The 14,424-nt window shown below is 52.6% G+C and overlaps 1 protein-coding gene across 1 annotated transcript; it reads right to left on the reverse strand.

Annotated features, from left to right (window-relative positions):
• Positions 1–134: 134 nt before the first annotated feature.
• SLC51B (SLC51 subunit beta) lies at positions 135–8,752 on the reverse strand. Its single transcript, XM_007532368.3, has 4 exons — positions 8,466–8,752; positions 3,831–3,957; positions 2,521–2,611; positions 135–631 (listed from the first exon to the last, which is right to left on the reverse strand). Exons 2-4 carry the CDS (start codon positions 3,919–3,921, stop codon positions 415–417), a joined length of 399 nt encoding a protein of 132 aa, XP_007532430.1. The 5' UTR covers positions 3,922–3,957; positions 8,466–8,752; the 3' UTR covers positions 135–414.
• Positions 8,753–14,424: the final 5,672 nt, after the last annotated feature.

Genomic DNA, 14,424 nt, shown 5'->3' on the forward strand with positions numbered 1-14,424 from the left:
TCGGTGTCAAGCCTGGGGGGCTCAGGCCAGAGCTGGACCCTCCTGGGAGACACCAGAGGGGGCCTCGGGCGGGAACAGAACCAGGCAGAGAACCCAGGGCTTTGCTCACTGGCCCAGCATTTGTTTGTTTAGCGAGAGAGACAGACAGACCATAGCACTGCTCCACCACCCACGGAGCTCCCCGCTGCTATCTGGTGCTCCCATGTGGTGCCAGGATTCGAACCCGGGGCCTTGCAGATGGTAAAGTGAGTGGACACCCGGCCCCATCAGTTCCTGACTAGGGAGTCGCCATGGGAACCAGCTGCAGCCTGGAAGCATTTTAATAAACAGTGGCCGTGCTTGTTGCCCCGAAGAGAAGCCGAGTCTGACGTCTTTCTCGGGGCTGACATGGGGCACGGTGCTCCAAATGTGCCTCTAACTCTCAGATTCTTGGGGTTCTGGCAGGGACATGGAAGACCCCCCTTTCTCTCTGAGCCCCAAGTCCTCCTGGGCCAGCGGCAGCTTCTCCGCCAGCAGTAGGGTCTCTGTCAGCACATTCAGGTGGTTGTCCTCTTGGTCACCTCTGGCTTCAAGCTCGACCGAGGACAGTGCCCCTCGGGTTGGCTTCTCTGGAGCCTGTGTCTTTCGGTTTCTGGGAAGAGAAACGGAGACACATACATAGAGAGAGACCACGAACATCTGTGATTGGCTGTAAGACCGAAGAAATCTAGGAGGACAGCATGAGGGAGAGAGCCCGATTGGTTTGAGCTGTTTGCTTCACAGCCTAGGAAATTATTTCATCCTTTTGTGTGTGGGTAGACCATGGGAGGGAGAGGAGAGACCTCACAGCACAGCTTCACCATCAGAGCTTTCCCTGTGCTGTCTGTGGCCCTCCCATGTGGTGCTGGGGCTCCAACTCAGAATCTGGCCCATGGTAAGGGATGACTCTCTCCCAGCCCCGGCTTTGGCATTCTATCCGCAGAAGCAGCGTGAAGCTTGCTTCCTGTTACCACCCTCTACAGGGGAGCAAGAGGCGGAGCCAATACTTCCCTGGTCCTGAGTTCAAGTCCCAGGACTCTAAGCACAGTGTGTTTGGAGGGAGTGTGGGGGAGGGGACCCAGAACCTCAGATATGTGAGGCTTGCGCCCTGTCACTGAGCTCCATCCCCAACCCCTGGCTGTGTTTCCACCCCAGCCTCTGCCCGGTCCAAGCCTGTGCTTCCTGCACTCTCTAAAAAAGTATTTTAATACGAGAGTCCGGTGGTAGTGCAGTGGGTTAAGCACACATGGTGCAAAGCGCAAGGACTGGCATAAGGATCCCTGTTCGAACCCCCGGCTCCCCACCTGCAAGGAAGTCGCTTCACAGGCGGCAAAGCAGGTCTGCAGGTATCTGTCCCTTTCTATCTCCCCCTCCTCTCTCAATTTTTCTCTGTCCTGTCCAATAAAATGGGAAAAATGGCCTTCAGGAGCAGTGGATTCATAGCGCTGGCACCGAGCCCCAGTGACTGGAGGGAAAATAAAATAAGAGAAAGAGGACTTTGTGCTGGCACATGTAGCCGCACAGATGAAGCGCCTTGCTGGGGCTTGAACGCAGGGTGCCAGGCATGCAAGTCCTGTGCTCTGCCCTCAGCCATCTCCCTGGCCTCTGGTCACATTTCCTAAAGTCCCCTGTGCACTTGTCACTCTTCAGCTCTGGCACCTTCACTGGCTCCCAGCTGCCCATGTCCTGAACACGGCATTCAAGGCCCAGCCTTCCTTAATCCCCCCACAACCTCTTTATTTTTTAATTTATTTTAATTTATTTTTAAATATTTATTTTCCCTGCTGTTGCCCTTGTTTTTTTGTATTGTTGTTATTGATGTTGTCGTTGTTGGACAAGACAGAGAGAAATAGAGAGGGGGAGAGAAAGACAGACACCTGCAGATCTGCTTCACTGCTTGTGAAGCGACTCTCCTGCAGGTGGGGAGCCAGGGGCTCGAACCAGGATCCTTACACAGGTCCTTGCGCTTTGCGGCACATGCGCTTAACCCACTGTGCTACCGCCCGACTCCCCACAACCTCTTTCTAAAGGGGGGTTTGCTCAGGGTGCCCCTAGACCTCCCATAGTGGAGGGACCCCAGTGTGATCATCTGTTGCCCTGCCCTCAAGGAGACCCCCACAGCCAGCTATGGAATGTTCCAGAGAGTTTATCAAGATGCCAGAGATGGTCCCGCCTGGAGCCTTTGCGCCAGCAGCTTCCAGCTGGGTTGAGAGTGTTCTCAGAGTGCTGTCATGGGGGGCAGGGAGTGTTAGAGTCAACCCAGGACTGACCTCTGTCGATCTCTGGCCCTGCCCTCTCATGACCCTGCCTCACCCCCCTTCCCAGGCCTCCCAGGCCTCCCTGGACCCCGGGCAGAGGACAACCTGGTTTGGGGGGGTGTGGGACAGAGCTGGCATTTGAACTCAGGCCTTTGGGACTCCAGGGCTGAGCTCCTGACTTCTGATTGGGAGTGTTGGGACATGGCCAGGTGTCGCCCCCTCTGAAGGACAGACCCCTGCTCACCGGTTAGCCAGGATGCTCCTCCTCAGCAGGAAACCCCCCGTCAGCAGCACCACAGCCACGAGCACGAACATGGAGTAATTCCACGGGGATGCTGTGAGGGACACGGGGGGGACACTCAGCTTCGCAGGGCCTGGGCCTCGGACCCCTCACCATGCTGGGGGGGTGGTCTCAGGCCCAGCACACAGCACAAGAGGGACCCCCCCTCGCCCCTAAGCCCTCTTCTGACAGGGACAGCACTGTAGTGCTGTGACACAGGGACATGGGTCAGGACAGATGTCACATCTTCGGTGCTTGGCTGGGGCTGGAGCTGGGGCTGGGGGAGGGCGGCTCAGAGGTAGGGCACAGGATGTGTGAGCCCGAGGCTCTGAGTTCCATCCCAGGCACCGCATGTGCCAGTGGTGCTCTACCCGTTAATAAATCAATAACCTCTTTAATAATATAGAGTAAGGGCGGTGGCATCCCTGGGTGAGCACGCACATTACAGTGCGCAAGGACTCGGGTTCATCCCCCCTATCCGGCTCCCCACTTGCGGGGGGGGGGGGGGGAAGCTTCTTGAGTGGTGGGGTCTCTCTCCCCACCTCCAGCTCTCTCATTTCTCTCAGTCTATCAAATAAAGGGGGGAAAAGGTTAAAAAATTAATGAATTAATTAAGCATAGAGTAAGTGGTTGGAGGAGACAGCTCAGCTGGGAGATCACAGGACTTGCACGTGAAGGCTCCCATTCCAGTTCCCTGTGCTGTGGCTCCGCGGCCCCCCCCCCCCCCCCCACTGTCTAATAGGAAAGGAGTCCTGGTGTTTTCTCAGACTCCCGTCAGTTGAGTCACAGGGAGACGGAGTCCACCTCGGGCTCTCGTGGGTCCTGCTCCCCCGTGGAAGGGGTACCCCCACTCTACACGGCCCTGCCTCCTGCAGCCCTCATCTCCATCTCCCTCTCCTGGGACCCCCAGCCCAATGTCCCACACGCAGTCCCCACTCCGCAGGTCTGCCTGGCTGGTTCCCTCCCTCATCGCCAAGGCAGGGACTTGCGGTGCACTCTCTCCTCAAGCCCAGGGCTGTGAGCACCCAGGGAGGGAGGGATGTGGGGGTGAGTGACCTCGACTGCAGACAGGAGGCACCTCCAGCCCCTCAGCCTCAGCCGGTGGGGGGGGGGAACACATGTGCAGCCAGCCTGGAGGAGGGAGCTGGCACTCAGCCAGCACACACACCACAGACACAGACACTACACACTCTTTACACGCACAGACACACACCTCTCACACAAACACTCCATAAAGACAGACAGACAGACAGACACACGTGCCCTACACTCACCATCTTCAACCCGGAAAACCCAGAGCATCTCATCCAGCAGCTCCTGGGGCACAGCGTCTGGGCCCGGGGTGAGCCCTTGGCCATGCTCCATGGTCCTCTGCCACTGCAGCCCCCGGACTGGCCTGGCCTGGACACAGAGGGCGGTGCTGGGTTATTTATTTATTCATTCCCTTTTGTTGCCCTTGCTGTTTATTTTATTTTATTTTTTAATTTCGTTATTGGGGAATTAATGTTTTACATTCGACAGTAAATACAATAGTTTGTACATGCATAACATTTCCCAGTTTTCCATATAACAATACAACTCCCACTAGGTCCTCTGTCATCCTTCTTGGCTCTGTATTCTCCCCACCCACCCAACCCTTGTTGTTTTATTGCTGCAGTTATTGTTGTTGTTGTTGTCGTCATTGTTAGATAGGACAGAGAGAAATGGAGCGAAGAGTGGAAGACAGAGAGGGGAGAGAAAGGTCTTTGTGTACCGTAACATACGCACTCAAGCCTTGACACCACCCGGCCCCACTCTTTTTAAAAAAATAATTTTATTTATTTACTTATTCCCTTTTGTTGCCCTTGTTGTAATTATTGATGTCGTCTTTGTTGGATAGGACAGGGAGAAATGGAGAGGAGAGAAGGAAGACAGGGAGGGGGAGAGACAGACAGACCCCTGCAGACCTGCTTCACCGCCTGGGAAGCGACTCCCCTGCAGGTGGGGAGCGGGGGCTCGAACTGGGATCCTACACTGGTCCTTCACTTTGCACCACATGCACTTAACCTGCTGCGCTACAGCCCATCTCCCCATTTATTTATTTACCTCCAGGGTTATCTCTGGGGCTCTGTGCCAGCACTACAAATCCACTGCTCCTGTGGCCATTATTCATTTTTATTGGATAGGACAGAGAGAAATTGAGAGGGGAGGGGTTGATAGAGAGGGAGAGAAAAAGTGGTCTGGGGGTTGGTGCATGGATAAGGCTTTGGTCTCTCAAGCATGAGGTCCCGAGTTCAATTCCTGGCAGCACATGTACCAGAGTGACGTCTGGTTCTTTCTCTCTTCTATCATTACTCATAAATAAATAAATAAATATTTTAGAAGAAAGAGAGAGAGGGAGAGAAAGATAGACACTGGCAAACCTGCTTCATCGCTTGTGAATTGACCCCCCTATGGGTGGGGAGCTGGGGGCTCAAACCCGGATCCTTGTGTGAGCTTCATGCTATGTGTACTTAATCCAGTACCTGGCCCCCTATTTATTTTTTAGAAATATTTTGAAATTATTTTTTATTTAGTTGGTTTGGATGGAGACAGAGAAACTGAGAGAAAAGAGTAGATAGAGAGGAAGAGAGACACCTACCACACTGTTTCATAACTTGTAGAGACTTCACCTGCAGGTGGGGACCAGGGACTTGAACCCTGATCCTCGTGCATTGTAATGTGCTACCGCCAGGCCCCTGGTGCTGGGATATTATTCCACTGGAGTGTGGCCTGCCTCCCCAAACCCGGCTTCTGCTGGTCCTGAGTCCCAGGAGCCCAGCCACTCAAACCTAGGAACTGGTGGCCCTGAAGGGCAGGGGCAGTTGGCATATCAGCCAGAGTCCATTCTTCGCCCCCACACGCAGAGAAGAGAGTGTGGAGACAGAGAGACAGAGACACACCAAGCACTAATACCCTCTCAGGCCGGGCATGATGAGGCTCACAACACACACACACACAACCCAATTTCTCACCCAGGCCTGCTGTCTTCAACAAAAATGACTTAAGGACCAGCAGGCATGACCTCTCCAGAGAGCTAGAGAACACCTGTCCGCAGAGATCTCTGCACCCCTGTGTCCACAGCAGTGTTGTGTGCCAGAGCCAAGGCTTGATGACAACTCAAGTGCCCAAGTACAAGTGAGAGGAGAAGGAGGCTGTGGTCTGCACACATAGTGAAAGAACCACTACGCAGCTGTGGAAAAAGGCAGGCTCTCGTTTACTGTAACAACATGGAGGGAGCTGGCAGGAGTCACGTTAAATGAAATGATAGTGACCTCGGCCTACAGCAGCTGATCTAAAGGGTCAGAAGCAGGAAGGCAGGAGGGGGTTGCCAGAGGTCCGGGGACCCAGGGCCCTGTGGTGGGGAAGGAGACAGCGTACTGGGTGCAGGGTGTGTGGGGAGCTGCCAGACTGCCCAGTGACAACGCTGACCTGCGTTACACCCTTTCCTCAATAAAGTCATAAAAAAAAGAGAGAGAGACAGCTTGGGGTGGGGGCATCAAGACTGTAACACCTGCCTGTCCTTGAAGATAAGCCTCCCGGTGAGACGCTCCTCCCAGAACTAAAGGGCAGAGGCATCCTGGTCACCCACACAGACCCTGCTTTTCCCTCATGGCGTCTTTGCCCAAACAGGGACTAGAAGCAGCGGAGCTGTTATTTTCCGGGCTGCGTGCACGCACGTGTACACACACACACACACACACACACACACACACACACACACACGCACACACGTGCTCACACACACATGTGCGAGCACACACACACATACACACACACACACACACACACACACACACACACACGAGGTGAGGGGATCCCCACAGTTTTGACATGGAACTCTCTTTTGTCTCCTGTCACCTGATGTGTAGGTCACCACTGCTGTCAGAGCAGGAGAAGAAGTCTCTCTCCTCCCCAAGCCCTGGGCTGCGTGTTGGATTCCCGAGACGTCTCGGTGCTGCTTGAGGAAAAACAGTTCATGCAGGGACACTTGACACGTGTTTTGGTTCTTGATTATTTAATGAGAGAGGGAGGGAGGGAGAGAGACGAGCAGCCAGTAGATGTGATGCCAGGAATCAAACCTGTGCGCTATCACTGAGCCATCTTCCCAGACCCCATGTGTCTTTACTGTGTTTACATTCCAAATATATATTTAACCAGAACCCTGCTCAGCTCTAAATGATGGTTGTACAGGGGACTGAACCTGGGACTTCAGAGCCTCAGGCAGGAGAGTCTCTTAGCAAAACCATTATGCTGCCTCTCCTCCCCTCTGCCCCCACCTTTCAAAAACAGACTCCGTGTGTCTGTAAGTATCAGTAAATGCCTGGGCATTCTACTTGTTGGATGAGGTTTTAAAATTCTCTTTTCAAGATTCATTGACGAGAGAGAGTGAAAGAGGGAGAGAGGCCCCGAGCTTTGCAGGGGCATGCAGGATGCTGGAGGTAGGGGCGGCCAGCCACATGGCCGGCACTTCACCCACTTGCCCCCTCACCCTAGGCTGTGTTGAGTCCACAGGGACCCCGGCGCCAGGCCTCATGCCGACAGATCAACGCAACCCCAAGCCCATGCTCAGCACGTCACCGTGTGGGTGGCCACAGCAGCTTCTAACATTTAGAGAAGGAAAAAACTGGGGCTCGGGGGCCCCCGACTTCAAGACTCACTCTGAATCCGCCACAGAGATGTCCAAGCTCCTGGGACAGATCCACTAAGTACAAGCACTCCACTGGGAGACACTGAGCATTAGGTAACATCACTGCACAAGTCCAACTTTGGTCAGGAGGGAGTGCAGTGGTTAGAGCTCTGGACTCTGAAGGATGAGGTCCTGAGTCGGATCCCCAGTGTCATACGTGTCAGAGTGATGTTCTGGGTCTCTCTCCTCCCTCCTCACTTTCATAAGTGAATACATATTCCCGACTCCTATTATTAAAAACTAAACTTCCTGTCTTGTTAGGATTTCATTCTTGTCTTTCTGTTTTCTTTTGCACTGGGGCTCGAACCCAGGGCCTTGTAAGGCCAAGTCTGAGTGTGCTGTGCCACTAAGCGCCACCCCCCCAGTGTCTCTTTCTTGCCACAGGTGCTCATGCTGCATCTGCTCAGTGTGTCTCTAGCCCCTCAGAGATCTCTGCCTTTTATTAACCATAAAATGTCTTTACACGCGGTTGCGGGGTGGACCTGGGCCATCCATGGTCTGGTTTCCTACTCTCTACCCTTTTAGAGACAGACAGAGAGAAGGGAGGGAGACACACCACAGCACTGCTCCTCCTTGGTGGAGCAACCCATCAGTCCGTGGTGCTCCCATGTGGTGCTGGGACTTGAACCCAGGGCCTCAGGCAAAGCAAGGCAGGCACTCCACTGGGTAGACCAACCTCTTCAATTATGTTTACTGTGGTGATGCCTGGGAGTGTTCTCTAGCCTCTCCAGTCCAATTCTATTTCTTTTCTTTTTAAATTAATTTATTTGTAAAATGGAAAAACTGACAAGACCATAGGATAAGAGGGGTACAACTCTACACAATTCCCACCACCAAATCTCCGTATCCCCTCCCCTCCCCTGATAGCTTTCCTGTTCTCTATCCCTCTGGGAGTGTGGACCCAGGGTCATTATGGGGTGCAGAAGGTGGAAGGTCTGGCTTCTGTCATTGCTTCCGCGCGGAACACCAATTCTATTTCTCTTGTTATTTAGAGAGACAGAGTGGAGAGAGGGAAAAGACAGTCACAAAGAGAAGAGATAACATGGCACTATTCCACCCCATTTATGAGCTTCCTCTGTGCCGCGCGCGTGTGGAGCTCCCATTTGGTGCCAGGGCTCAAGCCCCAGGGCTCAGCCTGTCCATGGTCTGCACTTCCTCCTCCCACCCCCCAGGCCCCTGGCGGGGGGGGGGAGACACTCACCCTGGATCCTAGCCCCGGGTCTGCCCTGCTCTGCGTTGGGGGGCACTGATTTCTGTCTCTGCCCAGAAGGTTCGCTGGTCTTTGCCACCTGGGTGCTCACACTGGTGGCTGTCACCTTGGGGTGGTGCCCGGAGCAGCTCTGCTCAGTGCCCCTGCCTGCGACCCGGGGTGAGTGACCTCCTGAAGGGTGACCTCAGATGACAAGCAGGCCCCACCCACAGCCAGGGGGCTTCCTGCCCAAGTGTGGCCTCCACACAGGAAGCATCTAGAAGCTCTTGCCAGCGGGTACGGGGGGCTGGGGGCACCTTTGCTTGGGGGCGGGGCTGCGGGAGGGAACTATCCCTGCTGTCATCAATGTTTAACCATAGAACGGATTTTTACAGCCAGGCTTTCTCACCAGAAAGTCCCAGCCTCAGGGATTCCTTACAAGAAACTATCAGAGAGGACCTTTGGAGGGTCAAGGGGTCATGGGGTGGCCCTGGGAGCTGAGAGCAGGCCAGGTGCCCTCACCCACCCCACCACCAGAACAGGACCATTCAGCTCTGATGGTCTGAGGACTCCCTCCCTCCCTTCCTTCCTTCCTTCTTTTTTTGATCTAATTCTGGACTGGAAGATAGCACACTTGGCAGGGCCTGTATCTTGCCATGATCAAGGCCCAAGTTTGAGCCCTGGCACCACATTTAGAGTATCCTAGCACTGGAGGAAGCTCTGGTGTTGTGATTCCCCACCCCCACCCCCATCTCCCTCCCTCCCTCCCTCCAAAGTCAGTTTGGGAGAAGTGAATTTGTCCATGGACAAGGCCCTCACACTTAAAAAAAAAAAATCACTTCACCTAATTTGCACTATTGTTTCAAGTGATAAAAGGAGAAAGAAAGAGAGAGGCCAGAGAACATTTTGGTACACTAGACACCAGGGGATTCAAAGGAGCCTGGGGCGAGCCGCTACCAGTGGAGCTATTGCTCACCTGCATAGAAAGGAATGTCTTTCAAAGATCTTTATTTAGGTGGTCCGGAGGTGACACAGTGGATAAAGCATTGGATTCTCAACCATGAGGTCCCAAGTTCGATCCCCAGCAGCACATGTACCAGAGTGACGTCTGGTTCTTTCTCTCTTTCCACCTATCATTCTCATGAATAAATAAATAAAATCGTAAAAAAGAAACTGCAGTATAAAAAAATCTTTATGGGAAGGGGTAGATAGCATCATGGTTGTGCAAAGAGACTCTCATGCCTGAGGCTTCAAAGTCCCAGGTTCAGTCCCCTGCATCACTATAAGCCACAGCTGAGTAGTGCTCTGGTAAAAAAAAAAAAAAGAAAGAAAAAAGAAAAAAAAGAAAACTAAGAAATGCCACATATGCACAGACTATTAATCCCCAATAAAGAAAATAAATGGGTAGTTTCTTTAAAAAATCTTTATTTCATTTAAGAGGACAGAGAGAAACTGAGATGGGAAGGGGAGACAGAGAAGGAGAGAGGAAGAGAGACACCTGCATCACTGCTTCACCACATGTGCAGATGCTCGGGTGTTTCTTCTCTCTCTTTCCAGTAAACTATATATAATTAGGTTATAATTTAATGTGTCATCAGATTACACATTTCAAGGACTCTGCTCCCCTGAAGCTCAGTCCCAGGGAGTACTAAACAGGCAACAAAAAGGCCAGTCAAAACATCTATTTTGTAAGAGTGAGCACTTGTGGGAATGATTTCAACCACAACATGGTACAGAAAGAGATGGGGTGGGAAGCCGAGATGAAACCCACTGATAGGGGGTCGGGCGGTGGCGCAGTGGGTTAAGCGCATGTGGCGCAAAGCGCAGGAACCGGCGTAAGGATCCTGGTTCGAGCCCCCGGCTCCCCACCTGCAGGGGAGTCGCTTCCCAGGCGGTGAAGCAGGTCTGCAGGTGTCTATCTTTCTCTCCCCTTCTCTGTCTTCCCCTCCTCTCTCCATTTCTCTCTGTCCTATCCAACAACAAATTGCGTCAACAAGGGCAATAATAATAACCACAACGAAGCTACAACAAGGGCAACAAAAGAGGGGAAAAAAATGGCCTCCAGGAGCGGTGGATTCATGGTGCAGGCACCGAGCCCAGCAATAACCCTGGAGGAGGAAAAAAAAAAAAAAAGAAGAAACCCACTGATGCCCAGAGCTACCGGGCCGAGTCAGGGTAGCAGGGACGCGACGCAGGTGAAGAGCGGACTCCGTGAGTCTGAGAAGAAAGCAGGCCGATGTGACTCAAGTGTGGTCTCAGGGGCAGGGACAGGGGACCGCATAGAAGGACACAGAGCTGAGGGCACAGAGTTTGAAAGCCAGGAGAAGGGGTTTGGTTGGAGAAAACCTGTGGGCACTTTTAGAAAAAGTAGGAGCCAAGGGACTGACACAGAGAGGCAATAAAAGGGAGAACTTTCTCCCAGGAGCCAGGCAGGCGCCTCCCTGCCCTCTGTCTTGCCTGTCCCACTGGAGACCTTCTGGGTCACTCACCCCTTCTCAGGACCTCTCATTCCTTCCCTCGCTCCTGGTTACAGTGTAACCAGCTCCCTTCTGCTCAGGAATAAATCAAAGTCCAAGCGCAGAAGAAAATCCGCTTATGCTGTTGGTTACACATGGATGGCCACAGTGTGTCACCCCTGCCCTGGCACCCAACTCTAAGAGGTTCTCTCAGAGAGGCTGGGTGCACACATCACCATGTGCAAGGGCATGGGCTCAAGCCCCCAGTCCCCACCTACAAGGGGGAAGCTTCACAAGTGGTGAAGCAAGTCTGAAGGTGTCTCTCTCTCTCTCTCCATCTCCTTCTTCCTCTCAATTTCTGGCTGTCTCTAGCCAATAAATACATAAAGATAATTAAAAAATTTTAAAAAGCACTGGGCACTCACGAAGGAGATCCTGAGTTCGAGCCCTGGCATCACAGGTGCCAGAGTGATGCTCTGGTTCTCTCTCTCCCCTCTCTCATGAACAAGCAAATACATAAATACATCTTTTGAAGGACTTGAGGGAGAAAGACAGCCCCTGTGCTGCTTGACATAGAGTGACATCTACTGAGAGCTCAGAGAACAGTAATGAGCCACAACCCAGAGTCAGAGGCGCTGGGGCCTGTATTGGAGAATCTATGAGCGGGAATAGGTGGTGATGCTCCTGGTTAAGTGCATGTATTACTTACAACACACAAGGAACCAGGTTCAAGCCCCCAGTCCCCACCTACATGGGGGAAGCTTCACAAGCAGTGTAGCAGAGCTACAGGTCTCTCTCTCTCTCTCTTTCCCCTCCCTCTCAATTTCTGTTCTATCAAAAAAAAAAAATGAGAGCGAAAGAAAGAAGGAAAAAAGGAAGGAAGGAAAGAAAGAGAAAAAAGGGAGAAAGGAACAATTTCTCTGTTCTGTCAAAATGAAAAAGGAGAGAGAGAAAAGAATGAGAGAAGGAAAGACAGAAAGGAATAAAGGAAAGAGGAAGGGAGGAAGGAAGGAAAGAGGAAGGAAGGAAGGAAGGAAGGAAGGAAGGAAGGGGGGAAGTCCATGAGCCACTGGGCTGGAAAAGGCTGTGCATAGCGCCCTCTGATGGCCATTATGTGAAACCACAGGCAGGAGATGACCGGGGCCACCTGTGTGTGGCTGATCAGGTCGCTGGCAAGAGCTCTTGTGGACCCGAGCACCTGCCACCTTAGCAGCCAGAGCTCAGGCCACTTTCCTACGTGTACCCCTGCCCCATCATCCTCAGGTCTCTGCATGCTCCCTGTGAACTCTCCAATGGCCTCATGGTCTCAGCCTCTCCCTCTCTCTCTCCCTCCCTCTTCTTCTTCCTCTCCCTCTCCCTCTCCCTCTCTCAGATGTTACCTTCCTGCTTCCTTCCACTCCAGAGTCCTAAAGGCCACCCCCCACTTCCAGTTCTGTACAGAATATCTTCATATGCTCCAGAGCGTCCCACACAAAGATGTCACAGCTGTCACCTTGCAGAGCTTTCTCTGCCAATGACACTGGTAGCATCTCATCACCCAAGCCTAGACCTGGTGCAGCGTCTCTGGAAGGAGGACACACACCTGTCGGGTTCTCCCCGACAGGTAGTCGTGAGGAGGGAGATCTGGACCAGCCGGACCCCCCTTCTGGGGCTGAGCGGGAGGGAGAGTGTCGACGACTTGAGAAAAGACACCACACCAAGTCGGGAGTTCTGTCAAGGCAGTGACTGGCTTTATTGAGGAAAAGGCCATTTTTTATAGGCAGGGGGTAGAGGCAGGGATGGAAAGGTAGGGTGAGATGACGTTAGAGGTGGTGTGAGGTGGCATCGGTGGGGCCTATGCTCTTTACGCATCATCAGCTGGAGGGCAGAGGTGAATTCAGGCACGGCCTACAGGAAATGCTGTCACTCTGAGGAAGTTAGTGACTGTCAGCGAAACTCGAGCCAGGCTTACGGAGTGTCTGCTGGGCCTAGATCGGGGCCAAGCAGGCCCCAACACACACCCCTGGGGGTGGCTTCTCCTGCGCAGCCTCCCCACAGTGTCTCTCATCCCGCTCCGTGTGAGAGGCAACCACACAACAGGATGGAGGCGAGAGCAAGGACTCTGAGTCGCCAGAGGTTCACGAGCGAGGACCTGAGCCCCAGTTTCTTGCGGTGCAGATGAGGACACTGCCTCACCTGGCACACGGGGTTTCTGTGACCGCTGTTCAGGGTCACAGGTTTGGGGCTACGGCGCCTCAGGCAACCCTCCGGTGTCACTGATTCTCGGATCTCTTCCGTAAAACAGCGGTAACAGTAGTTCCGTTATGTGGCTGAGACGCGAGTGAACTGAAGTAGCAGACAGTAGATGCACAGCCAGGAACGGCACACACCTCCCATGTGTGGGCCACACTGAAGACCTGTGGACAGCACAAGGGTGGAGGTAGGCTGGGGTGGGAGGGAGTTGTGTGGATGCCGGACCCATACTCTTTCATAAAATAGAATAAGTACTAGAAAACTCAGCTGGGGAGGCCACCCAGCAGCTCATGCATTTCCATGAAGCTCTGAGTTCACTCCCCAGAGTCGCATCAAGATAAAAGATGCAGGTGGGAACTGTATGGAATTCAATGCCTATTGGAGCTAGGTGATAGCCACCCGGTTGAGCACACATCTGACAATGTGCACAGACCCAGGTTCAAGCCCCCAGTTCTCACATGCAGTGGGAAAGCTTCATAAGTGGTGAAGTAGTGTTGCAGGTGTCTTTCTGTCTCTCTCTCTACCACCCCCTTTCCTCTCGATTTCTGACAGTCTCTATCCAATAAATAAATAAATAAAGGTAATAAAATTTAAAAATATATTAAAAAAAAAGAATTATATGCTTATCTTACAATTTTGTAAATCATTATTAAATCACTAGTAAAAATGCAGCCAAATCATGGCATACGTTGGATACTCAGCAAGCATTATTTGTACACTTTTTTTTTTTTTGCCTCCAGGGTTATTGCTGGGGCTGGGTGCCTGCACCATGAATCCACTGCTCCTGGAGGCTATTTCCCCCCCCTTTTGTTGCCCTTTTTTTTATTGTTGTTCTGGTTGTTATTGATGTCGTTGTTGTTGGATAGGACAGAGAGAAATGGAGAGAGGAGGGGAAGACAGAGAGGGGGAGAGAAAGACAGACACCTGCAGACCTGCTTCACCGCCTGTGAAGCGACTCCCCTGCAGGTGGGGAGCTGGGGGCTCAAACTGGGACCCTTATGCCGGTCCTTGTGCTTCGTGTCACATGCACTTAACCCGCTGCACCACCACCCAACCCCCTCAGCGAGTATTCTTCTTCTTCTTATGCCTCCAGGGTTATTGCTGGGGTTCGGGCCTGCAACACGAATCCACTGCTCCTGGAGGCCATTTCCCCCTCTTTTTGTTGCCTTTGTTGCTTTATCGTTATTTTTTATTACTATTATTATTGTCATTGATGTCGTTGTTGTTGGATAGGACAGAGAGAAATGGAGAGAGGAGGGGAAGACAGAGAGGGGGAGAGAAAG

Source organism: Erinaceus europaeus, chromosome 16 (assembly GCF_950295315.1).
Source record: "Erinaceus europaeus chromosome 16, mEriEur2.1, whole genome shotgun sequence".
In the NCBI taxonomy this organism is placed as follows: Eukaryota; Metazoa; Chordata; class Mammalia; order Eulipotyphla; family Erinaceidae; genus Erinaceus; species Erinaceus europaeus.

Bases quoted from the DNA above. Each gene is read 5' to 3' on its own strand.
- SLC51B (XM_007532368.3), bottom strand. From the start codon at position 3,921: ATGGAGCATGGCCAAGGGCTCACCCCGGGCCCAGACGCTGTGCCCCAG. The intron at 2,612-3,830 runs GTGAGTGTAGGG...TGTCCCTCACAG, and splicing joins GGTTTTCCGGGTTGAAGATG to CATCCCCGTGGAATTACTCC. The intron at 632-2,520 runs GTGAGCAGGGGT...TTCTCTTCCCAG, and splicing joins AGGAGCATCCTGGCTAACCG to AAACCGAAAGACACAGGCTC.